General features: G+C 38.2%; 1 protein-coding gene and 2 long non-coding RNA genes across 10 annotated transcripts; 2 read left to right on the forward strand and 1 right to left on the reverse strand.

Annotated features, from left to right (window-relative positions):
* Positions 1-1,823: 1,823 nt before the first annotated feature.
* On the forward strand, positions 1,824-13,193 carry LOC116711005 (uncharacterized). Its single transcript, XR_004337149.1, has 3 exons — positions 1,824-1,939; positions 4,387-4,391; positions 13,184-13,193. It is a non-coding gene; the product is annotated as an uncharacterized LOC116711005 (long non-coding RNA).
* LOC116710989 (beta-1,4 N-acetylgalactosaminyltransferase 1-like) lies at positions 2,264-18,832 on the reverse strand. Of its 8 annotated transcripts, XM_032550349.1 has the most exons (14): positions 18,709-18,832; positions 18,423-18,498; positions 14,715-14,872; positions 14,516-14,607; positions 12,777-13,068; positions 12,511-12,687; positions 7,507-7,613; positions 6,260-6,297; positions 5,994-6,174; positions 3,887-3,979; positions 3,608-3,795; positions 3,390-3,530; positions 3,081-3,303; positions 2,264-2,788 (listed from the first exon to the last, which is right to left on the reverse strand). In XM_032550349.1, exons 5-14 carry the CDS (start codon positions 13,004-13,006, stop codon positions 2,571-2,573), a joined length of 1,596 nt encoding a protein of 531 aa, XP_032406240.1. In that variant the 5' UTR covers positions 13,007-13,068; positions 14,516-14,607; positions 14,715-14,872; positions 18,423-18,498; positions 18,709-18,832; the 3' UTR covers positions 2,264-2,570. The 8 variants fall into 8 exon arrangements, with proteins under 8 accessions (XP_032406240.1, XP_032406242.1, XP_032406243.1 ...); XM_032550351.1 differs by lacking the exon at positions 14,715-14,872; XM_032550352.1 differs by having other exon boundaries at positions 12,777-12,999; positions 18,423-18,750.
* LOC116711006 (uncharacterized) lies at positions 18,689-21,503 on the forward strand. The gene is made up of 2 exons (XR_004337150.1): positions 18,689-18,791; positions 20,167-21,503. It is a non-coding gene; the product is annotated as an uncharacterized LOC116711006 (long non-coding RNA).
* Positions 21,504-27,020: the final 5,517 nt, after the last annotated feature.

Raw genomic sequence — 27,020 nt, forward strand, 5'->3', positions numbered from 1 at the left:
TTAAAGCTTTTGACAGTGTAATAACATTTGACATTATAATGACTACTATTATGACATATTTATGACATAAGATTGTTGGTTAATGTCAAGTTGTCATAACAAATACATTTTCGTCTTTGTTAATGTCAAGTTGTCATAAGACATTAAACAGAATTAATATTTTTGCAAAAGAGAGTTTGGTTTGAAATAGTTTAAAACACATAGTTTAGTCTTTGTGCCCTTGTATTATTTTCACTTGTCTCTGAAACAAAAGAAACTCTGTTAGTTTCTGAGGTAACATCCAAGGAGGTTTACATGGCCATTTCTTCATGAACAGTAAGAGGTTTTGTTTTTGTTTTTCTGGTGCCTTCAGGAACCAGATATTCTACCCTGACTTTTCTGGATGTTTGTATGTTTGCACCACGCTCTACTGGAGAAAAACTGATTGTGTTTAATTCAAGTCTAAGCACTGACTGCCACATTTTCCAGTGCCAAAAACTTTATATCATGAACAAATTGAAAATCAGTCTATTGAGATGATTAAAGAGGTAAATAATTCATACTTTAGTGTGAATTTACGAACCAGTTCTACTGGATCTGCTTAGATGTTTTTATAATTTACATTAATTTTCACACTTGGCTGTTTTTGTCTACAGCTTTTAGGAACAACCAGTGACTCTTCCCTCAGAAATGACTTCCTTTCTGCTCAGAGAGCCTGTTTGTCGTCTCCACTGTTTGTAGCATCCAGTCCCCGAACTCTTTGCTCATTTACACTGTTTTAGTGCAAAACATGTCAGACCAACACTCGTTAACTCACTTCTGCAAGGCTGTAAACCCAAAATGCTTTTTTTAAAAATGACTATTTTACCAACATAAAAGAACATCGCAGTGACACATTAATTGAATGTCCACTAATTAATTTTGCAAGATTCTTTATTTAGCAACGCTTTGCAGAGGCCAGTAACAGGTTAAGCCAGCAGCAGCAAACAGGTGCCAACAGTAAGTCAACGGAATATATGGTAAAGTCAACTGTAACACACCTTTTCCTACTTCTGAAACTGAGAGCACTAAAAGGAGACTTTGAGAGACGGAGGATGGAATTGGAACCACAGTACCGGCCTGATGATGGAGGAAGAGTCGCAGCAGGATGTGGCTCACAGAACTGACTGATGAAGGCAGGCGTCCCTGCAGGTCTGATGAGCCTTTACCTCTGTGCGAATACTGGGGTTTCCCGGGCCCTGGATGATGGAAGAGGTCCAATTTAGAACTGCAGATTTTGGGGGTTCTTAAGGTGATTTCCTCGTACGCAGCTTTTTTCTGCAGCTCTTGGATCCTCTTCAACTTGTTTTAAGGCCTTTTTAGTCTGTTCAGCTGTAAGACAGTTGACTGGTTGGAAGGAAAGCCAGAGTCCCTCTTCTCTGCAGTGGACTTTAAGGGTTCTTGAACTGGGAACAATTAGAGATCACAGTCTGCTCCTACCATCATCATCAGTGGTTTCAGTTTCTCCTTTGGTCAGACCATTTGTTTGTCGATCAGCACACTCCTTTCCTTGGTTTCTCTTTTGCCTGGATTCATGCCTCTCGTGCTCTGGTTGATCTTGCTCTCCTTTCAGTTTCTCTTTTTCATAACCTTTCCCCTAAACTCTGACACTTCACACCATTAAGAGTCAACATCCTTCATTAAACTCTGATCATCTTTAACTGAGTTTACATGCTCAGTTAAAGCATGTAAACTCTTTGAGTTTACATGCTTTTTCTGATTACAAACACATTAAACATGATTATTGCTGATAATTGTTAACAATAAATCTCCCCTAGATCTGTATGTGAAGGATTAAACCAGTGCAAAAAGAATTATATATATTAAATAGAATACAAAGGTATATCTTTCGGATCACACTTCTCAGAACATCCGACACTAAAACACCTGAAATGATCAGCGATTTTACCCCCCAACAACAGTTTTTATCAAGAGAATCCATCCATCCATTTTCTGTACACCCTTGTCCCTTAGAGGGGTCGAGCAGGGGGCTGGATCCTATCTGAGTTTTTGAGTATATTAAGGCCTTCAAAAAGCCACGTAAAGTGGCAGAAAAAATAAAAAGAAGAAATCCTTCCGTCGCAGCTGATCGGGCCTAAAAAGAAGACTGTCTAGGTCAGGGGTGTCAAACTCCAGTCCTCAAGGGCTGCTGTCCTGCAACTTTTAGATGTGCCTCTGCTGCACCACACCTGAACAGAATAATTAGGTCATTAGCAAGGCTCTGGAGAACTGATCTACACAAGGAGGAGGTAATTAAGCCATTTCATTCCAGTGTTTTGTACCTGTGGCACATCTAAAAACTCCAGGACACCGGCCCTTAAGGACTGGAGTTTGACACCTGTGGTCTAGGTGAAACCAGATTTCTGTCGTCATTCCAGAATAAATCCCATCAACCCTCTTGAGGTTTTTACAGAACTGCCTCAAAGGCAGATAACAGCAGAACAAACCAAGCTGCCACAAGTTTTATCTGTCAGTGCAGGGTGGAGAAAAACATCTTTGCAGATTCAGGAAGAACAGACAAACCTTCAGAGAGACCAGGGCAGATGCGAATGCTAATTACGAGTCTGGCACTGCAAACGGTTTTTGAAGTACATCAGGCCGTATTTTATATTTTGGGAGTCAGAGAAGGTACTAGGGTTTCGAAACATGTTGTACATATTCTCGTTGTAGGTCTGACTGGCCGGTGGTTGATTGACTTTGGGTTGGTGATCGATGGTGATGTCATCGCAGGAGCCAATATAGAGAGATCCAAGGCCGTCGATGAAAAACTCTAAAATATATATATATATATATATATACATAAGAAAAGAGAACTCAGAATATCAAAAAATTCATCACTTTGACTTGCCTTTTCAAGCCAAAATGATGTGAAATCAAGTCAAATATATGTGGTATTATTGAAAAAATAAAGTAGTGCACTTTAATTTCTACAAAATTAAAGTGAACCCTACTTTTAGTCAGCATATCTTCGGATGTCATTTAAATGATTCAGAAATGCATAAAAGCCACATGCTTTGCTTTTTCAATAAGAAATCTGATCTCAGTGCTTTTACTGTACTCACCAATGTGAGCTACCCTGTTGAGGCGGGGGTCAAAGCCGACCTGTCGGACTTTATCCGTGTGAGCCAAGAAGAAATTAATGACCCCATCCGTCACAACACAGTGAGGAAATCCCTCAATTACATGATGAAATCCTCTTCTGATGTGCAAGCAGTCTCCGTCGTCCTCTCCTGGCTCGATGGACATGGTTTGTCTGAAGGTACCACCATCTACTGCACCCCCAACCTACAAAAATGGAAAACATGGAGTCAAATCTCTGCGATAAAACTTTGACTCATTTTGAGCAACAATTTATCTTCCAGGGCACCAACCAGATCCAGAGTGGTCCTCTCTAAAACGTCTACAAGCTTCTCCAGCTTGGTATTGGCCGTGAAGAGGAAGTCATCGTCCACCCAAAGCACATATTTGGTTGTGACCTGAGAAACAGCCAGGTTTCGTCCAGCAAACCAACCCTACGACACAAGAGGTTTGAGCTCTACAGACTCAGAGAGAATTAGTTGCAACAGCAGAGAAAGACTAGCTTGCTTACCTTCCCAAAAGGCATGATGTACTGCTCGATGTAAGGCCCAGAAATGGTTTTTGGATTGTCGCTATCATCAGCAATTACTATCGTGACTGTGGGATAGTATTTTCTGATACTGTCAATAAGCTTTTGAAGCTTTTCATAACGCAGGAAGGTCTTTGTTGCTATGGTAACAAACTTGCTGACGTTGTACTCTGCAGAGGGCAGACAGATTTTATGTTAAGCACTCTTTCTGCAGAAATCACTGGTTTGGCTGTGACAAATAAAAAGATCATGCTACTGTACCTTCCTGAGGTCCAGTGTTGTAAAGTTTTGGAGTTACTCCATGACGGATCTTGATGCTGAAAGCAGCTTGATGACCTTCTGTCTCAAGCTCCACTAAGGGACACAAAAAAAAAAAAAAAAGTGATTTGTTTCCTCTCTATTTTGGAAAATAATGACTCATCTAAATGCAGTGCTAGTTAAAAACTTCACATCCACTCACTATGTACAGGTACATATTTTGTGCTTTTAGAGATGTATTTGAACAGTATGAAATATTTAAAAACAAGTGTTTGAATTTTGTTTAACTCTCTCTCTTACCGATGTTGATCTTTATGAGGATTTTTGACCAAGTCAAAAAAAAAAATCAATAATTTGCCAATGCAGGAGAATCAGCTGACTCACATTTTCGTTAATTAAAGAAACAAAGTATTTATAACATGACACCCAACACAGTTAAAATATGTAAAACATGTTTAGCAATATTTGGTTAAATGTTCCTTTGCAAGTTGCAAAGACACAAGGTAAGGTAGGAAAGGTCATTTTGTTTATATTGCACATTTTCAGCAACAAGGCAGTTCAAAGTGCTTTACATGAATTAGAAGGAAATACAAACAAAACATTGGTAAGTATACAGCTAAATGTTGGTTCTCCAAGTTTGATTAATGTTCTGGGTTGCTAACAGATGGTACTTTCTAAGTTTGTTCTAGATTTACCCTTCAACTTTGTCTGACTTCCAAAATATACAACAGCAGTTTTGCTAGGTCTTGGTAGAATATTAAAAGTATACAGCTAAATGTTGATGTAAAGTAATGAGTACTCCGCACTTTCTAAAAGTAATCATCTAAAAGTATTATAATAATACTTTTAAATTATTACTCAAAAGTAGTGAGTACTCCACCATTTCAAAAAGTAATAAACTAAACAGACAGGGCAAAGAAATGACACATCAGGAAAAATAGGCACATGTAGCAACAATAAGATAGCAGAGCCAGCGAAGGCAGTGACGTTGGGGAGTGTGTATCTGTGGCCATGAAATGTTTGCAGTAGGTCCGTGATCAGTTTTTTTTATTAGGTGGTATTATCTAAGAGCAAGTGCTTGGAGTGATTACACAGATGTCTTTAGATGGGGAAAGGAGATGGGAAGGAGCGTCTATGTTTACATATCTTCCGGGATATTTGAGATAGCCAGCAGCCAAGATTGACACAGGGGAGCCAGTTCAAATACAAACACTATCCTTTCGGTCAGGTAGATTTTACATCTCTATTGATTCCAATCATCCAAATTATTGTGGCAGTTCTGCTGGACTGAAACCAGCAACTTCTCCAAGCTCGAGTCCATCTGAGTTCTGGGGTCCACGTCTGGCCTACGAATTTCAGTAAGAATCTCGTCCAACTTGCACCTCTGTCCCACAGCGAATACTCAGACTGGCATGCCCAACCCAACACAAATTTGTCGATAAGCCAGGTATTTGCCAACTCCAAACAGCAGAAATCCTGTTATCATGAATCCAAATAAATCCAGGATGCATCCCGCCAGGTATGTGCCCACATGACAAGTAGGCTCTCCTGTGCCCAGTCTTCTCCTTGAGAAAATTTGATCAACTGCATTGAGAGACCAGTTGACCAGATCCATAATTTGTAGATTCAGAGGATGTGCAAAGAGAGGCTCCAATAGGGCAGCACAAAAACAGAGCAAGCAGAGCAACATAATTTTTGTAGCCATAAAATTGCATCTGGAATATTTCTGTCTGAATATTCAACCACTTTTGATGTCAGAATGAGTACAGCAGTCGTCAGTTGTCTGGAAAGCATAATCCATAATTTGAATTTGATTTGACTTGAATAAAACTAGGCTATTCTAGAAGCCTAGTGTTAGTTTGATTTTCATGTTAAAACTAGTTCTGATATGTTCTGATTGAAACATCACAATCAGGAAAAAATAAAACATGGTGATGGTTATTTATAAATCAGCAAATATCAAGGTACAAACCATCATAAATCATCTTAGGATAGTTTCATTGTGCGCAAACTGAAGGAAGATTTTATACAATTATAAAAATGGGGAAAACTGTAATTAATTTGCTAATATTTTTAGCAATAACCACTTCTAAATCTGAAGACATCTTACCTGTGTCTGCAGTGTTGGGATGATATTTTGTGTTTGTGTAGGTGACAAACTGCAGCTGTCGGTTCAAGTTCAGCAGCAAACTGCTGGACAGACTCATATGCATCCCTCCATCACCTTTTATTTTCACTCCCTCCACTTCTGCTTCTACGTTTAGTGTTCCTAGTGTGGCAGTAATGTTTATCTGCAGCAGGACGGTAGATGAAATGGAAAAAGTTACAGAAATCCCCAAATCTGGACAGCAGAAAATAAAACAGGAGGATACTCACTGTGTAATGGTCTCTGGGTAGGTCATGCAAGGCCAAGCCTGAAACGATAAGTTAGTTTTAATTTGACTTGCAGGAGTTTTCAGTTTTTCAGAACGGCGACAGATGCTGCTTTGGGATATGTCTCAGTCAGTTGTAAAGATTACTTCACTCACAAATGATGCAAAAAAATAGTAATGGAAACATGCCGTTTGTGGCAGAACGAATGAGTCAGAAAAAAATCTGTTCTGCTGATTTTTACTATTTGAGAAAAATGAAGTGTCATGATCCCTTCAGTTTTTTCCTGTAATTGTTTTTGTTCTTCTTTAATGAACAAACATACCAACCATACCCAGTTTGTGTCTGTGATTTGGTTTAAGCTCTACCTCGCCAAATGTGACAAAGGGGAGACAGGATGGAGACCTGACTTTACCTAACACAGATAAGTTAGGCAGTCCTGATTGAAGCTTCATGCAGCATTGTTGTTATCAACTGAGACAATACAGACATGATGGCATCTGGTTTTAAACTTTTCTGTCAACTTAGTTTTCTCACAAAACATACCAGGAAACACAACATAATAGCATGTGACAATATTTTAAAGGGCACATGAAATGTATGCTTTTTTAATGTGACCCTAATAATAATGTTGTAGCAAATGAGTGAAAAGTAGTGATGGGCCAGACAACACAGAAACCTCGGCACATGCAGCGAGCAAACAAGACGAGACCCTGTGTCGGTGCGCATGTCACTTTAAGGAAAACCATGTGACCGATATAGTTCCTGTGTCTTTTGGATGCGATCACACCAAATTGTATTTATTTATTTATTTTAAGGTTTTATTGCCTCTAGTGGCCTTTATTTGATAGTGGATTGACAGGAAAGTAGGTAATGAGAGAAGACATGCGGCAAAGGTCGCCAGGCCGGGAATCGAACCTGTGACGGCCGCGTCGACGACTAAGACCTCCATAGATGGGTTGTTCTTAACCGTCTCTATACACCGAGACCACAGAGATCATTCGCCTCTTTCTCTGCATAATGCATGATTTGCGATATTGGCTCTTATGTGTTGAGAAGCTTCTCTTGTTGCAGATTACCAGCCGCACTGGTTTAGAGTTTTGGAGCTCCCTTCTGAAATCTTTGAAAACTGGATTGATAATACTTTAAAAGACTAAATGAAAGTCAGACTTCTTGAATCCAAATATATGAAACATGACAAATGACTCAAGACTTTTATACAAAATGAGTAAAGATGTCAGGTAAAGTAATACCTGGGATGATGATTGTTTTCAGGGGTCGTACTTCCACCCCCTGTGTTGGATACTGTAGGGGATTATTGGCCTTGGTGATTATGAGCGTGTCTGCAGCAGTCTTGGATCTGATGAGGAAGGTTTTTGGATCAGAACAATATAAAATCCAATCATTTATGCTTTAAATGTGGACATGGACACAAACAGGGATGTCTGTTACTCACTGATGTTCTGCCTTGGATTTTGAATATATTGATGCAAGTAAAGCAATCTTAACTGCAGCTTGAATAGCTGGTACCTCAACAATAATTCTCCTATTCACCTGCTCAGTGACTTTGTTTGGTAGTCGCCAATAGCACCTATAAGCAATGATCAGCTAAAGACACCTATCAATTTAGGATTTAATCTGAAAAACTATAAACCTCGACAATAAATACACTTTTATAAATGGAGACATGCAGTACCATTATCACTTCAATGGCACTGCTATTCTCACCTGTGTTTTTATTCCAGGTGAGTAAACAGTTCATGTCAGCAACTCTTTTTGTCTGATTTGAATTCGGGGTGTCTGCATCTACCTGCAGAGTTTGAATGCTGCCCATTATTATGCTTTGTGTTTAATCACAGGCTGTGTTAATTATGCAATTCATTTTTGTCTAGATGCTGCTGGTAGACAGGCAGTATTTTATGTCTACAGAGTTTTCTATCAGATACATTCCACATATTTAATTATTTACCAAAGTACTCAAGCTGCAACCACAAGCTGCAATGTAATTAACTCTATTTAATTACATTAAACAGACCAACACAAAGTAAAGCATAGTGGTGACATGGAGGGAAAAGTCCATCCATCCCCCCAGAGACAATACTTTGCATGTTCTTTCGTTCTTGTGTTTTATTTATTTGCTAATTAAATAAATATCAATGTATATAATTCAATAAAATAATGATAGCTAATGCAGTGTACGCAGAGCATTACAAGAACTAAGGCTACAGTCCTATCTTCTTAATAAAGAGAAGTTCAGAAGACTCGGATTGTTTGTGAATGTCACATCACTACATTGCAGACTTTTGGACACAGTGTTGTCCCATATATGCGACACGTTAGTCAACACATCCGCAAAATAATTCAGCGCAGTGAGTGACTTTTTTTCCCCATCACAAATGCTTATGTGTCTGTACAGCTAGCTTTGCTAACATCACGTCAACGTCTTTGAGCGTCATTTCTAAGTGACGAAAAAAGTTAGACGTAGTCCCCACCGTCTGTGAAAGCGAAGCGCTGCTGAATTAGCTGTCGCCATCGGATTACTTATGATTTATGCAGCGCAATTCTGACGATTAGACAGACATCTTCTGCCATCTTCTGCCGCTCAAAGGAAACCACTGCGCATGTCTGGAGCGTCGCGTGCGAGTGGAAGGTGGGGAGGGAGGGAGCAGTAACGGAAACACGAAACTGGTAAGTCACGTTATTGCTTGGACTTTAATCGGTGCGTTTTGCATCCATTGAAAAACAAACATGTTAAATAAACTGGACAGTATGCTGTAAGTTTAGTGATATTTCCACAGTTGTGGTCTTGAAATAAAATCCCGAGTCCCGAGACTGAGACAAGACCGAGACCAAATGCGGTCGAGTCCGAGTCCGAGACCATCAAAAAATGGTCTACAACACTGCCTACTAATCCCCAAATGGCTGACTTACCAGCAGCCCGTCTCTTTAAGCATTTTTTTCTACTCTACAGAGACACCCTTTGTTTGCAGTGGGTGGCACTGCAAACAATTATTTTGCTCATTTTTACAGTGAGCAAAGTTATTGGAATATGTGCCAGGTGCTTCTTGTCGACCAGGTATTCCCTTTAATGTTGATTGTTCAAACAATGAATAGCTCTTCTTGACTAGTGAACCTTTTGGCCTGTCTAGTAAATATTTCTTGTTGAAGAGGATAAATCAGTCTGAACACCAAATAGCTGTCTACGGGAGAAAAGAAAGCCATTTTGAAACTCACAAAATGTCCAATGCTATTGGGCATAGCATTGGACATTGCTATGCCCAATGCTTTTCCACTGGAAAAACATTGGGCATAGCAAGCACAACACTATGAAATGTTCCGAATAAGAAAGAAACTACTGATGTACTGAACAACAGATGACGAACAGGTCGGCCAAGGAAAACAACAGTATATAATTAATATATTAATATTACACAGCTCTAGCCTCCTGAGACCCGGGCTTTTGTTTGATGTGCATTTTTTATGTCTCCTTACTATTTGGGATTAGTATGACCTAATTTTAGTTGAAATTAAATTTTAGCTTTCTATGTGCTCTTGAACTATGTCAAAACCAATGCCCTCATATGAGGACAATGGGTCTGTTTTTGCATATACATTTTTTCCTTGTCATTTGGGATCATAAGGACCCAATTAGCCTAAAAATGAAATTTTAGCTTTCTACAATAAGTGGTTATCTCAAAACCCAATGTCCTCAGACGATGACATTGGGTCTATCTGTGTGACGATAAGACCATTCAATCAATGTTATTATTTACATCTGTGTTTCACAGTATGTACATTTACGCTGCTTTCTGTCCAGACTTTCATAATGAAGACACCATTGGTTAACAAAGTACAAAACTTTATTTTATACTGTCAACAAACATAAAAGTGCAGATAAAAGTGTGCAGCTTTTGCATGGAAAAGTGCAAACTTTATGAACTTCATTATGAACATGTCATAGCGAACTCAGTCATTAATTCAAGTATTCCTGCTTGCCTATGTGAAAGGCTTTGCATGGAAAAGTGCAACGTTTATGAGCATCATTATCTACGTGTCATAGCAAACTCAAACAATAATGTAATGATAAAAATGCACAATCTATTTCCTTGTAATAGGAAATAAAAACTTGCTCCACTGGCAAATTATTCTACTTATTTTTTAGTGAAAGTTCGCTTGAAACAAGTGGTGATTGTCTAAAAACAAGTTACTTTTTACAGGATGAGTCTTATTTTAAGTGTAATAAGACTTATTTTGACTAGAAATTAGACATTTTGACTAGAAATAACACAAATGCTCTTGGAAAAATTTTACGTTTTTGCACTGAAGGTAGACCTGATGTCCTTAAAGAAGTACGTCATGTTTACAGACGTTGTAGCTTGCTAATATTACTCAAATATATCAAATAAGCATGCCACGTGAAGCTACAGACATTATTGTGCATAAATAAACTAGTTTCAATCATAAAATTTGATTAGGATTTTTACCTTGTCCATGTTTCTGTCGGGAGCTGCCGTAGAAGACGTTCGCTGTTATCCCCGCCATGTTGTTTTTTTTCAAATGAGTGTAATTTCATTATGAGACCACTAGGTGGTGCAGGCAGGGCCCCCAGATGAGGGCAATTGGTCAAAATTCTTACAAATTAAGTATCATGGTGCAGAACAGCAAAAATGTAATGTCCTCATATGAGGATGCAGGGTCTCAGGAGGCTAGATATCCTAGAGCTGTGAAGAAAAATCTCAAAACATCAGTAAGTGACATCAGATATCACAATCCACTGTTTGAAGAAGACTCTTAGAGCAGACATATAGAGCAAAGGTAACCACTTATGAGTTAACTACTTATCAGTAGTTAACTCATAAGCAACTACTGATAAGTTACTGGAATAACTTATCAGTAGTAAGAATCAGAAGGCTCATTAATTTTTATTGATGATGTTCCTGATGATGGTAGCACCAGAATGAATTCTGAAGTGTACATAAACATTTTGTCTGCCAATTTAAGGAGAAATGAATCCAAACTAATCGGGAGGAATTTTATCATACAGCGGGACAATGACCCAACACGCAATGCCAACAAAACAAAAGACATCATGGGAAAAATGTTGAAGGGTTTAGCCTGGCCAAGTCAGTCACCAGACCTTAATCCAATAGAGAATGCATTTAACCTCCTGAAGAGGAGAATGAATGGAGAATGCCCCAGAAAACAACAAGAACTGAACGAAGATGTAGTAAAAGCCTGGAATAGCATCACATTCGATTCCACATAGAATGCAACCGTTTGGTAAAGCAGATGGATTGCAGGCTTGAGGCAGCCATTGGAAGCCAGGGTTAAGCCACTGAATATTAAATACTATTCACTTTAAGATGATTTGCTCCTTTACTTCTGCTCACCTAAAAATGCTGTGGTGTAACGCAAATGGTGAGATATCCTAATTTATTTACATGATGTGCGTGCAAATAGCAGGAAACACAACCTGACATTCTGAACTCATGCTCATTTTTTGTTGTTAAACCCAAATGTCTTCAGTGTACAACAAAAACAAAGGAATTTGCCTTGCTGTACCAGTTCTTTTGGAGGGGACTTTAAATATTCTTAGTGGGAAAAACAGAATAGAATAGGAATATTCTGATTTGATGTATGATGAGCATTTTTACAAAGCACACTTAAGTCTTTTAAGATCAAAGGGCATCCCGTAAAAACTCAAAGACCCCCATTTGTGAATCTTTTGCATTTGTGAATCTTGGCTGGTGCATTTGTGAATTATGAGACAGTTTTAGCTCCATAGACCTTTGTGTCCATGAGAGCCGCTAATTGAAACACACGGTCTGTCTGAGCGTCCACACGAAAAATAATAAAGTCAGGAGTAATAGTATTATTTTCTAATAAAGTTGCTAAGCTCTAACTCACTGATAAACTGAATATTTGTTGACGCAAAGTAAAGTGTGATGCTAACCAACCAATAGGCAGAAGCGAAAGCCTGAAGACACGGTGCAATCATTTGCACCTAAGCAAATAAGGCCACTGATTCGTCAACACATGTTGTCGGAAATGTAAAAAGGAGACGAGGAAATGACAAAAGAACAAACGCTTGTATAAGGAAATGTAAAAACACAAATACATTTCTTGATGAAAACACATGTTTCTGCTTTTATTTTTAATTATGTCAGTTTTGGTCCTCCATATGTGGATAGACAAACAAAACAGGAAGGGCCCTAATGAGTTTTGTTTCCAGAATTGATTACAACCTTCCGATTTACCTCTGTTGGAAAGCTTTGTACTCCTTAGCTCGTCTCATCTTCATTTTCCCCAGCTCAGAGGTGTTGGAGGCAGTGTGCAGAGAGTGAGCTGGCAACTTTGGGAACAGCAGCTGGTCAAAGTGCAGGTTTTCTACTGGTGTCTCAGCCTCACAAACGCACCCATTATGTTCCAGCAAGCTGAGTGGACAACCAAAGACACAAGCAATTAGATTATAATTCACAGATGAGCTAAAATGAATTCATAATCTGAGGAATACAAGCCTTACTCTGATACACTTTTCCTGATTTGAAAGGGAACGCTGCTCAGCCGCGTGTCCGGTTCTGGGAGCCTCTCCTCCAGGTGCCTTTCCTTTGTCGCCCCGAGCCGTTGCCACAGGTCCACCGTGTTGTAGGCACAAGTGGACCATGAGTGAAGCAGAACCAGTACCAGCACCACAGATACCAGGATAGCGAGCAGCACCGTCTTTCTCAGGTACCACATACTGAAACCTGTCATGCAAGGTGTAGACAGGTGACCCTTTAGTTGTTTAACTTCCGCAAGGGTGTCAAGTACCAATCCTATGAGGCGTTGTGTGCCACTGAAAAAACCTCAATAGAATTGAAATCATCAAGGAAGTGCAGTCAGACATTCTGCCACGTTTGTTTACAGCAGATGAGGCGTGGCTTCAAAGAGAACAATCAAGTTTTTAAATAAATACTTCCTCATCCATCTAGTTATCTACCTGTGTTGGGAAACACAACTGTACCATCAAAACAATAAATAATATATAATAAATATCAGCTTTTCTTTTGAAATATATTCAAAAGCTTAAAAATGATTCACATGTGTAAAGATCATATTAAAATTGAGAGTTCAAGTTTAAGCTTACACACTTTGAGGTAAAACATTAACAGTGTTACATCACAAAAAAGGATAACAGACAACTTAAACTGCTGCTCAAGTCAACAGGACAGTAAAAATATTAGAGCATTCTGAATAACCAGAAGGCCACAGCACTGTAATGGTACTGTGCATTTTTACAGCAAATTGTTATCGAGTACCTGGATTTTGTTTGACAGTCTTTGTGTATGAAGTGGTTGCATTATGTGCAAACTCTCCCACTTGCACATGTGCAAGTTTCACGCAATTCACATGGAATTTGCACCATTTTTATATTCTTCATGATCAGACTCCACTGTAAATTAAGTTGAAATAAACTTAAATAAAAAAAGCTTATTAAAACTGCAATATATAACTTTTATAAAAAATATGTTTAACATATTTATTGGAACTGCCACCATATCAGAGACAGATAACTTGTGACAAAAAAAATCCAAGTCCTCTGCCTTCTCACAATGCTGACTAGAAACAACCAATAAGAGCCAGGAGAAGACTCTTAGCGCTGCCAATCATGTAAGTGGTTGCGCCACTCACCCATGACCGTCTCTGCAACGATACAGCTTCTCACCGTCAGTAGAGGATGTCATGAAAGCTAAGGCTAGTTAGTATGGTCGCCGATTACATCGTTTTTCTGTCATTGTAAGTTATTTCTGTGCAGCCAATTGCTGCTCAATGGAGTTGAGGTTGATTGACAGCACTAAGATATTCCTTCTGATTCTGGTTGTTTTTGAACAGGGAAGGTGTATTTATTCAGACGGCAGTAGTAGCACAGGGAGGTGATAGGAGAGCTCCATCTTTTCACAGATTATCAGTTTCATGCTATACTGTCACAACATGGTGACAGTTCTAACAAACATAGAAAAACATTTATTTTTATTACAGTTAAATACTTCATCTTTAAGGAGAAAAGTCTCCAACAAATGAATGGTAGTGTATAAGTCCATTAAAGTTTGCAAATCATATATCCTGTGATTTGCAGGCACAATGGAAATGAATGTGGTTGTAAAACTCAACTGTCCCTCACAAAGGCATTGAATCTTGGAAAGAGAAATACAAAAATGTACACCACAGCTCATTTAGCACAATTGTGAATGAAAATATATTTTTAAAACAACTGACACTTACACTGTACCCCTTCAATAGCTTTTCAGGATCTTGACTGAGATACAAAGCCAGTCCATGGCGGCTGCAAGATATTCAGTTGTGATGGAATCGTTCTGCAAAACACAGTAAAAAAAAAAGAAAAAAAAAAAAGTGCTGCATAAACAATTCAGGGAAAAGTTACATGGAAAAATTCCAGTAACTTTGGTATGCCGGTACAAACCTGGTCAATGACAGCCATAATGTTTTAGATTTTGTGCCCTTCATTTCCTCTCTTATGAAGCATTCTGGCCAACTTGTCAGGTTAATCATCCAGCTATAGCTACCATAGACTTTGAGATAAGCAGGACTGTGGTAATGCATGTGAGCTCAGCACTTACCCTTTGGTACGTGTTTCAACAAGACAAAGAAAAAGTACAAAATGAAGTTAACACAGCTTAAAAGTGACATATTGCTGTAAATAGATAACTTTAACAGCATTAAGTGTAGCACAAATGTTCAGTGATTTAAATTCAGAATACCTGGTAATACTGAGTAAACTCAAACTTATTTTAGAATAGAAAATTATATCTGCCCTCTGCAATTTTTAAAAATAATTTACACTTGAACTAATTTGTTACACAACTCTGACATTTTGTACCTCTTATTAAAAAAGGTCACCTGATCAATAATTTACTATATTCCAAAGATGGGAATTTAAATCTGTGTGCCATTGAAGGTGCAGGACCATCCTGTGACCATGATATTCAAATTTTTTGACCAGCCCCTGTATGCCAGCTGTTTTTCATCCCCTCATTTCTTTTGCTTGGCAAACTATTCTCACTCATATGTAGTTAACTCTTCTGGCTCAGTTGCCACTTTCTATTCTCTCTCAATCCTCTGATGCTTAAGTGGGCAAAAAAGCACTCACTGGGCTTTTTTGACCAGGTGAGGTCATTTTTCTGCACGATCTTTGTAATGAAAAGTTTTCATCACTTCGTATTCCAGGTATTCCTCAAAAAACATATTACTAATATCATGCGATTCTAATTTTTAATTTACCTTTTAAGAAATAGCATGTTTTTTTATTACTGCCCCTTTCTTCCGTGAGTGGGCCAAAAATGGCCCGCATTCATTTCCTATGGAATTTAATGGGAATCTTTGTTTCTTACCAACTGTGACTGTCAGGAGAATATTTTTTGTGAACCATTCCCACTGAGTCCTAAGTGTCACCCTGAGTAATAATATTTTACACAACAAGAACTCTTACATACAAGTATTATCTTTATTTCTTACCTCACAAATGTGCATGTATCGATCAGTGCTGTGACAGTGTTATTGTCACAAATTAACATATTAGCCTTCTTCAAAATTAGCTAACACTAGTTATCTAACCAAGCTAGCTAACATTACTGCCTATATTTTATTGTGCATGTTTATTGTTTGTCTGTGTCTTTGACACCCTTGGTGAGAAAACCAAAAGAGAGAGAAAGTGTTGAATGACATGCAAAACCTGTTTATCAATGTGTTCAAGGTTCTTTCTTTCATCATCTAAATAAAATAAAAATTCATAGCTATATAAATAAATGAGCTGGGAAAAGAATAGAGCGCCTTCTTCGGGTCGGGGAGGATATCCTGCCCCAAGTGGAGCGGGAGATTGACAGGCGGATTGGCGCAGCGTCTGCAGTGAAGTGGGTGCTGTACTGGTCTGTCGAGGTGAAGAGAGAGCTGAGCCAAAAAGCGAAGCTCTCGATTTACCGGTCAATCTACATTCCTATCCTCATCTATGTCATGAGCTTTGGGTCATGACCGAAAGAACGAGGTCACAGATACAAGCGGCCAAAATAAATTTTAGTTTTTTAGGGTGTCTGGGCTCTCCCTTAGAGACAAGGCGAGAAGCTCAGTCATCCAGGAGGGAATCAGAGTAGAGCCGCTGCTCCTTCATGTCGAGAGGAGCCAGCTGAGGTGGCTCGGGCATCTGGTTAGGATGCTTCCTGGACGCCTCCCTGGTGAGGTGTTCCGGGCCCCCTCTCACCAGGACGAGGCCCCGGGGAAGACCCAAGACACGCTGGAGGGACTACATTTCTCAGCTGGCCTGGGAACGCCTCGGGATTTCCCCAGTGGTGCTGGAACTCAAGGGCGTAAATTCCATCTCATTTTTTTGTCCCCCCCGACAATAAACAAAAATTTATTAAGATCACTTTTGGGGGGGGGGGGTCAGCAAAGTACCATTGAAATGTAACGTAAAATGTGGTTTAGAAAGTTTTTAAACCACATTCAAGCTGCAGGACCAAAAATGACTAGTAATGCACATCAAACATGTTTTATTCTCAGTAAGCAAACTGTTGAGAAGTAAAACTAAATTTAAAATATTGCTTAGATACGAGTTTTGTTCAGTCTGACTGATTAATCTCTACTACAACTTTACAGAAATGTAAAGTTCTAAATAAAAACAAGTTTTAATGAGTAACTCCTCTTAATAAAATTCCCCATAAACATTAATTTATTGAAATGGCTCCCAATACAAGTTATGGGCTATATAAAATGTAGCTTGTCAAGTTGCTTTATTTTTAAACCATTTTTAGTTTTGCCATTTTCTGGGTGGCTGAGAAGTAGATAGAAATTCATATCTGGGAAGTATAACTTAAACGCAACACTTAAAACACCAGTGTTTATATAGAAAAATATTCAGATTTTCTTTTGTGGTTTAAAAGGCTCTACATTGAAGACGGTGAGAAATAAAGGCAGTTTTCTTTTCTCCCCCATCTGTTCTCAGCTCCTACCACTTGCTCAGCCCCTCCTGTTTCAAACTCTTCTAACGTAAAAGTTAAATGTAGCAATTCTCATTCACGCAGCAAATAAGCTTTTGCCAAAGGCAGCAAATAAATCTATGAAAGCAGTATAACTAGTTTTACTAGTTTTGATTTCCAAGGCATAACAAGGCTGTTTTCACAAGTCAGCCAAAGTAAACAAACTGCTGTCTGATTTTTATTTTTAATGCGTTTCTTCTTATTGACCAGTGAAAGCAAATAAAAGGTTTATATGTCTTTTGCTTTAAGTATTTTCTTACTGGAGTGTTTTTGTTTTTTTTATGTTTCATGCAGAGCCACAGCTAGCTCCTCTCTTCAGCAGCTCTAGCAGAGCCTGTGCAACAGGAGCTCCTGTGGCTCCTCCTACACTTTGGACTGAGCCATTGTTCTAAAGGTAGGGGGGAACCTAAAAATTAATTCTTATTTTTTTCCTTAGATGAATGGCAGATTTATTTATTTTGTCTTTTTATATGGATCTTGTTTAAATGCAAACACTTTTTCAATGATTATTTTTTGGGGGGGAGAATTCTAGACTTTTCCAAGATTGGGGAGGAGACATAAGGGTAGGGTTAAAAACAAATACAAAAAAAAAAAAAAACACTACAATTTAGACATGAACAAGTGCTAAAATGAGGTTACCCCTAACCAGTCATTAAAAATCAATGCTTTAAGTCACGGGTGTCAAACTCCAGTCCTCGAGGGCCGCTGTCCTACAGTTTTTAAATGTGCCACAGGTACAAAACACTGGGATGAAATGGCTTAATTACCTCCTCCTTGTGTAGATCTGTTCTCCAGAGCCTTGCTAACGACCTACTTATTCCATTCAGGTGTGGTGCAGCAGAGGCACATCTAAAAGTTGCAGGACAGCGGCCCTCGAGGACTGGAGTTTGACACCCCTGCTTTAAGTCATCTAAAAAAAACAAAAACGAATCTGCTACCCGCAGCAAGGCCAGAGGCCACACAGAATAAAACCCAAAACAAATGGAAACAAAAACACTAAACTAAGAAACCAAACAAAAATAGAGAAAACAAAGCTGCAGGGTCTCCAGCGAGCTGCAGCAGCTTTATGTCTGAAATGAAGTTATAGATTAATAGGTGATTTTAGAAAATGGTAGAAGGCAGAGGAAGCCATTGTCACTTACTAGAGCTGGATGACTCCACCACGACCAGAGAGCTCCTTCCGGCCCGACAGCAGGAGGATCCGCTTGCCAGTACTTTCTATATATGAATAGTTGTCATTTTTGTGCTATTGAACTGCATGAGTGCAATAGAAAAACATATACCCGTTTTATGTTGCCAAGCCGAACTGGGGAGGGTAAATTACAGCCACACCCCAGTACCAAGCAGGAGACTTCAGGCAGTCTCTAAATTTAAACAATTTGAGTTAACCAACTAAAATTGCAGATCAGGAGGAGAAACATTACTTACTGATGTTAGACTTTTGGTCACTGCAAGCTAACCAAGCGACCTTCCTACTGAAGTGCAACCAAATGCAGGCGTAAAGAAAACAGGTGGGACTCTCCCTTGATGCTCCACACCCATTATGAGGTAATTAGGTGCCAGGTGTCCTTTATCCTGGGCAGGCTTCAGCCTGCTACATTATTCATAGTACTTGGCTAGCCTTTTAATCAATTAATTTTTTGTTCTTAATTTATTGAACAGCTACTTTTTAATGTAAGTGAAAGTAGTAATCTCACTCTATAAATCTGAAGATTAAACTGTGTTGCTCTAAACTGTTTTCTAACCGCGATTGCTATGTAAAATATTGGAATCATATTTTACTAGTCTGCCTTTGGTCACCCATTTTGTTTATTTTTCAGTTTTCTATTTGGACATTTTTACTGAAAGCTAGAAGCCTTGTACATAAGAAGTCAATACATCTGAAGCATCAAAGGAACGCATATTGAAGAATATGATAAGGGTCCAGCTTTATTTTTAATTTTCTTGACTTTGGATTAGTTCTATACCAGAACCTAATCCTATGACTTGTGATATTTGTGATTTGTAATACTTGTTTAAATTGAAAAATAAGTCCATAGCCAAAAAAAGTTACTGAAATAACCAGTGAGTTGAACACTAGTCTTACAACTTTTAAACTAATGTGGTCAAAGATGAAAGATGCTGTTTTAATATACGGTGCAGACCAAAAGTTTGGACACACCTTCTAATTCAATGGGTTTTCTTTATTTTCATGACTATTTATAAGGCAAGAAATCCCACTTATTAACCTGACAGTGCACACCTATGAAGTGAAAACCATTTCAGGTGACTACCTCTTGAAGCTCATCAAGAAAATGCAGAGTGTGTGCAAAGCAGTAATCACAGCAAAAGGTTGCTACTTTGAAGAAACTAGAATATAAGGGGTATTTTCAGTTTACACTTTTTTGTTTAGTGCATATTTCCACATGTGTTATTCATAGTTTTGATGCCTTCAGTATGAATCTACAATGTCAATAGTCATGAAAATAAAGGAAACTCATTGAATTAAAAGGTGTGTCCAAACTTTTGGTCTGTACTGTAGATCCATACAAAAACCAATTTATGAAAAATTCTGATATTAAACAAAGTAACTAAGAATGTTTCCATTCATTTTTGTTTTTCCATTTAATTCCAATCAAACTCCATACACTGCCAGACTTCAGAACTGCTGTTTCTACAGAAAAATGTCACTATTTGATGATTAAACATCCCAGAACCTGCCACCTCCTCCTCATTTCTCTTTATTCCTCCTTATTAAAGCACAAAGCGCTGTCAAACCTCTTCTCTGTTTAGCTGACCTTGTATGTCTGATATTAACAATTAATCACACATGTAACATAAAGACAAACTTTACAAAATTTATTTTGTTTACATTTTTTCCAACACTCACCTCATTTTCTTTTCAAGTATGTGAACTGAACGAGTGATGAGGTTAAGCAGGGTGAAGGGGAAGAACATTTGAGAGACTTTCAAAACTCTTTTCGACGGAAAATGAAATCCCGGCCAGAAACAGGATCACAGGCTGCAATTACAGCAGCCTGCTGCACTGATGGAAGCGATAACGTGCACTTTGGGCTGCGTTTAAAGCTGGCACTCTGAACCTCAGCTCACCCTGTCTTCTTCCACCGGAGCCCGAAGCACTTGAGGAGGAGATCTGGACTCCTTTCAAAGAGGGTGGCCTTCAGGTCAGCTAAGAGTCAAGTGCAGGAAGAAGTTGGGAAGTGCACGACATAATCAAAAGTTCTGATCTAACATTAAATCTGCTTCAGTTTTTTTTTCCATAAGTATTCTTTTGTAACCCAAACATTTTTTATTTATTTTTCTGCATGCAGCATGTGCAGCCAAAAAAGTGACTGTTGTTAAAAGAAAAACATTACATTTGGCTTATGTTGGTGTTGGGTAAAAAGAAAGGTTTTCAATAGTTTAAAAAAAGTGAACATTTCTTGGAAATACTCAAGACGGCAGAGTGGTAGTTCTGCGCCAATCAAAACATCTGCAAATCATCTGCTCATAGCTGCAAGATGGGCTTTAATAAATAGGAATCTGTGCATTTATTTAATAAATAAACATATTTCATTTATCAGAGGTGTTATGGAACAAAGACCAGGGTGTGTATCCTCACAATATTTGTTAAGTAGACTTTTTTTCCTAATTTTTTAAGGCATCTTTAATGGATCTTAATCAGTTTTGTTTTTTTTACTACAACAATTTCTCAAGAAAGCTTGGTCAATCAAGTGCTTTTAAGTAATTGTAACCCATCTGTTATTTATGTCAGTTTCTATTGCCATAAATATTGTACATGTGAATCGTGTTGGACGAGACTTATTTGTTGATTGAGGCAGTAACATGAAATGTTGGCTGTGAATTTCTGAACAGAACCTTATGAAATTCACCATCCCTACAATCCGAGAGTGATTTACTTCAAAGATTATTCTTTAGTTCGATGGCCTAGTCAAAGTCCAATCCAACTGAGATTTTGTGATTTGAAATCTCACTTTCAGAAATACTCTCTGTCTAATGTTGCCAAATGAATGCCATAAATTTTACATCTTTCATTACTAAAATCTGTGAATCGATGTATTATTTCTCTTCTACTGCGCAATTATACTCTGCTTTGTGTTGGTTTCTCCCATGTAAAGTCAGCAACATGTTCATATTTGTGGTTGTAATGTGACAAAATGTACAAAAAATGTATGAATACATTTGAAAAGGTTGAACAAATGATGTTAAAATATGCCAAATTCCAAATAAAAATGAATTAAAATTTTAAAAAATAAAATACATGCAATAAAAAAAATGGAGGTTTTGTGTTTGACAGCGTTCATGCTTGAAGACGAGCGCCAAACTGCTTAATGGTAAAAGTCTGATTTGCTGGAGGGTTGCTTGGATCAGACATGGAGTAATTATTTCCATGTTAACAGTTCACATGTGTGCTGTACTCCGGTTGAACCCTTTAAAAATAACATTACAGAAACCCCACTTAACAGTGGCTGATCCAGCATGCAGCTAATCATTGATGCTAATTTTGTTCTGCTTTAGATTGAATTGTTTAAACCTCCTGGTGCAGAATTTCATTATTTTGTTTCCACAAGTCACCAGTTTCGGAGTTCACCAACCAGAGTTCATGAAACTGAAAGTTCCTGACGCTTTAGCGATCCCTGCTTTTCAGTTTTTATATCAAAACTATTTCAAATCAACAAGACAACCTGTGTGAGCAGCACAGTTTCTCTTGACCACAAGTCCATAAAGACACATTAAAGACTCGAGATCAATTTCACAACAAATTGTGGTCTGAATTCATCTCCTTTCCCTCCATTTCTGTCTCTTAATACATAAATGAATAAAGGGGCATAGAGAGCCCCGAGAATGTGGAAGGAAAGTGACGGCTTCAAAGAGGGCAAAAAAAAAAAAGATAAGCGAATAGAGTTGGACAGACAGCGGGAGAAATGAAACGTCTTTGATTGTTTCCTGACTCGGAGAAACTGAATCCCGCTGCAACGGACCGAGCCGCCCGTCCCCAGGGAGCCCATCACCCCATCCTCCCAGACACGAGAGGGAGGCCTCGGTCCAACACATGAGCCACAGAATATGACCTGGCAAGTTCAGCAGGAAAACAGGGGAGGAGGAGAGAATTAGTGTTAATTGATTGAATTACACTCAGTCAAAAGCACCATGTGTGGGGCTGAAAGTGCAAAAGACTGACGGGCTGTGGTTAGTAATAGTGACATATACAGATTAAGGGTTTTATTTATTGTATTTAACATTAAAGTTCTGCCATTAAAGTACTCATTTCGGAGTTAACACAAAACTGTATCTGAGCAACAAAGAACTAAAGAGGACACGTAAGGTTAATTGCATTTGTTTTTGTTTGGTGCCAGCCTGATGACTGCGGAGGAAAATAAAGTTATGCCTTTTGGCAACAGGATTGTTAGCAAATACATCTCCATTTGTTTCACTGGGATCATTTCTCCCTCTCTTTCTCCCATCTCATCCCTCACTTTTCCAGAGAGAATAATAGCTCAAAGCAGCAAAAATAATTAGGCTTCCAAATTTATTCATTTAATTTAAAAATTGTCACATAAACTCACTGTTGGCGAGTTTATTTTCCCTCGATGCTAATTCTAGCTGTGAGTGTTTACCGTTGTATCTCCTAGAGTTGAATCAGTGCCGGCAACAGTAAATTTGACTGCCAATCATTAATATCCCTGTCGGTGTCATTACTTGCACGTCAACAATGATTGAACAACTACATGAATCCTATGGATCTGAAAGTAAATTCATGTTCTTTGGTTCTAAACGAAGATAAACAAAGTCAATACAATAAACAGTTTCTGAAACAGGATCTTAGAAAGTGTTTTTATGGGTAGTTTGATCTGACTGATCGATAAGTCAGCAATGTTGGTTCATAGTGGAAATATGCAGTAAAACCAGATATTCACATACGGCGTATAAAAAAAGACAAACTTTTGCTTTCACTGTTTGACATTAAGTCAGACCACATTTTCTGGTTTTTGACCAGTTATGGTTACAAATTAATTCTAGTTGCTAAATATTGTATATATATATATATATATATATATATATATATATATATATATATATATATATATATTGGTGGTTGTAGTTTTTAAAATATCTTTTAAAAACTTAAATCTTAAATATCTTTAAAAATATATATTTTTTTTGCCCCCTCAAGTACTTTTGAGCTCATGAATTTGTCTCACTTGACAAAAACTTTGAACACCCTTGATTTAGAGTATTTGACTGACCTGACGGTCATGTGTTTTGACTATGGAAGGAAGCCAGAGTACCCAGAAAGAATGAACAGAGGGAACATGCCAACCCTATGCAGAAAACCACCAGACTGGGATTCAAAGCTGATAATTCAGTGCCCTGATAATTCTCAAAATAATCTTATAAACTTCTATATGCATGAGATGCATCAGCCAAAAAAAAAAATCAATTACAATATTTGAATAATTGACATCAAAGGTCATCAATGAATTGACGAGAATAAGGGCTGTAGGGGAGATAAACCTTAGAACAAACAAAGAAGCAAATAGATAAGAACAGGCAGATGTTAGATATTGTACCTGTGCTAAATTAACAAAAAACATTTCATAAAGTAAATAAAGTCGGGATTAATACAGCACACGGAGCTTCAAATAAAATGGGTTCTTTATTTTCAAAAAACACTTTTCCCTCCGAGTTGCAAAAAAATTTAAAGAATGAGGTTCAATATATGGAGAAATGAATGACCCGTATTTTATCAGTAGAAAGCCTTAGCTTCAGTGAAATGGCGGGCTAGCAACGCTGTTAGCACTCAACAGAGTAGCAACGCAGCTTCACATAAAAGCTGAAATCTAACAACGGCATATAAACAAACGGCAGTGGCACCTCTAAAACAGGACAAACAGGAAAACATGACATTAGCATCATCTGTGTAGCCTTGTCCACGGAAGATAATTCAGTTGAAACATTAATTATTGAACACCTGGATCCTTCGCTCATGTGGCCATAGAGTCGTCTTCTCCAACGGCTCAAAAAATGTCCTTCTCTTCCGTTTTACCAGTTAGAGTGCCACGGTACATAAACAAGAGGTTTTTTTCTACTTCCGGTAATTTTAGACCTCTCTGTAACAACAGCACCACATGCTGACAAAAACAAGAATTACAACCAGTCGGTGAAATAAAAGCAAAACGTGGTTTACAAAATACATTTGACATGTACCCATTTTTCACCTGGTTACATTAAAGAGACTCCAAGTTTGTCTGAACTAACCTGAAGGTCCATTCATAGAACAAGAAAGCTGAAATGGGAGCACAAAAATATAAAGCAAAATACCTCTGGGAGATACTAAAAGAAGTGACACTAAAACGTAAACAAATTTAGATTATTGCTTGCTATAGTTTATTAATGACTTCTCAGTCAGGAATGTAGATTTTTTTTCTTTGTTTGTTTTATTCCTATATTGTCCAGAAAACAGGACCAACGTATGAAACTCTAATCTGACATTGTTATTAAGAAGATCTTTGCAGATCACTTGAGGTCACGCTGCAATGTCACTAGCCCTACCGGTTTTTTGCAGACAAGCACCAACAGATAACACCCCAACGTACATTTGCTTATATTTGCATCAGTAGAGGCAGAGCCAAGTTTTCATACTGGAACTTTCAGATGACATGAAGCTCCCATTGTTAACGAACACCTGGGGTCATCTGCAAAACCCATGTTCCAGTAAAATGTTAACTTCCCTGCAGCTTTCTCCACTAGATAAGAATCACAATGGAAAGTAAAGGTTTTAAATACTCAAATCCTTCAGGGGTCAAGGTAAAGATCTAATTTGAACACCCAGAGTAAAATAAAATGTGGAGCAAAACTAGAACAGAAAATCAGGAGACAGTGCACCAGCATTCTTTAAAACTGGGCCATCCAAACATTTTTTTGTCCTGCAGTAATCATCTACAAATCTCCAGCATCAGAGGGATATTGGGGTTTGAATGTAATTACTCTATGGCGTCTTAGTTCAGGCTGTCACTGCTAAGGTCATATGAATGAGCCTCCATATTTGTCTCTAATCGAGCCACTAATCTGAAAGATCTAAGACCCTGAATCAATCCCCTATTCTGCCTCTATTGATCTCATCTCCTCGTCTACCAGTTTCACTCCAGCTTTTTCTTCTCCCTGCCATGCTCTTTGCAGTAATGGATACTGAAGATGTCAGGCAGATTTAACATTTGTTGCTTATTTAAGACGGCTTCTGACCCACATATAATACCCCTCACCCAATCTCAGAAGGCTCCCCTTAAAAGAGGAAGTTGAGCGTCTCAGAAAGCGCAGTTTTAGTGGCTGTCATTCTTGGTGTTGCAGCAGCAGCCATGAAATCATCAAGCCTAGCTAATGGGAGCCTTATCTCTGCAGCAGGCCCTCATAATGCCTGATCACAGATTCTTTCTCCAGGTGGGAGTTATGTCATTAAAACTCGACATAGCTCATTAGAATAACAACAGCTACCACATGGTTGGATCCAAGAACAAAATATTGAAAAGTTTTCAAAGTCTGGAGGCATAGACAGATGCATCAAAGTGATTGAAAACCTGATTGTAAACTTTTACATGTGTATACTTATGCAGTGCTACCAATTATGTGGATGGCTATCTACACACGTACAGACATTTTTACCCTTAATTTACATGGAGAGATTTTTTCCAGACAGTCAACTTACCTCACTTTTTAAGCACATACAAAAGACATGACCATCTCACGTTAGAGGTAAGTGAGAATTAAAAAAGCATGTATGCCTACCTTAAGTTTGCTATAAAATATACGTTTTCTCTTCAAATCAGGCTTCTTTGTTTCCCCCCTAAGAGGAAACTTAGTAAGAACAACAAACTCAGGTAAATGTTAACATTTAATTTGTCAGCGTACTGATGAAATGTTTGTTACCGTGTGGGTTTGTCTTTTGAGGCAGCCATCTTGGGTCCGTGTTGAAGAGGAGGCCCGCCTCAAACCCAGCTCTTTTGTCGGAAGTATGAGATTGATTGAGACCTAAAGTAGTTAAAAGAATAAACCATCTTGAAAAATACACTTGCATACATAAGATGTTTTCCTGATATTTTCTTATTGATAAATAATATTTACATTAGAGTATGTGAACGTCTGTTTCCTTATTCCCCCTCCACTCTAGAAGGCTGAGATGATTGACCAATTTGAATTAAGAAGGCGGGGTTTCACGTGCATATATGTAACAGGGTTTTATTTTAACATTATCCTAAATATGAAGTTTGTCAAAATTTGTTTATTTATTCTTAGAATTCATTTTTGTTTAATCAACAAGTTGTTTCTCCAGGCATTTATTGGTGTTTTGAGTTCTATTATGTTGCTTTGACGGTTGGTGGTTACCGTAGTAACCGGTAACTGACAGCTCCTCCCCCTTTTTCTGTTGCTGTTAGTAACTGTGGGGTAGAAGCTGGTGGACTGATGTTAACCAGCAACTTGATTTTCTCTTTTCTTAGAATAAATGCAGAGAACCTGAATGAGTCAACTTGGTCAAGAAAGAGTTGTTAATGAACAATTGTCAATGAAATTCCTCAATAAATAAAGGTTAGATGATGATAAGTGGAATATTTATATCAAACATTGTGTTAAAAAACATTCTAAATGCCTTTACTTTAAAAATATCGATACATAATCCTTGATAAATAAACTCAAGCGACCCTTAGCTGGTCGCTGGTAATGTTTTTTGCAGCCATGCTGAGTAC

The sequence above is a fragment of the Xiphophorus hellerii genome, chromosome 20 (genome assembly GCF_003331165.1).
Source record: "Xiphophorus hellerii strain 12219 chromosome 20, Xiphophorus_hellerii-4.1, whole genome shotgun sequence".
Taxonomy (NCBI): domain Eukaryota; kingdom Metazoa; phylum Chordata; class Actinopteri; order Cyprinodontiformes; family Poeciliidae; genus Xiphophorus; species Xiphophorus hellerii.

What these genes read in the sequence shown, in the direction of transcription:
- LOC116710989 (XM_032550351.1), bottom strand. Translation starts at nt 13,006, where the DNA reads ATGACAGGTTTCAGTATGTGGTACCTGAGAAAGACGGTGCTGCTCGCT. An exon ending in ATCAGGAAAAGTGTATCAGA is followed by an intron (nt 12,688 to 12,776) that starts GTAAGGCTTGTA and finishes TTGTCCACTCAG; the next exon opens with CTTGCTGGAACATAATGGGT. An exon ending in CAACAGGGTAGCTCACATTG is followed by an intron (nt 2,789 to 3,080) that starts GTGAGTACAGTA and finishes TATATATTTTAG; the next exon opens with AGTTTTTCATCGACGGCCTT.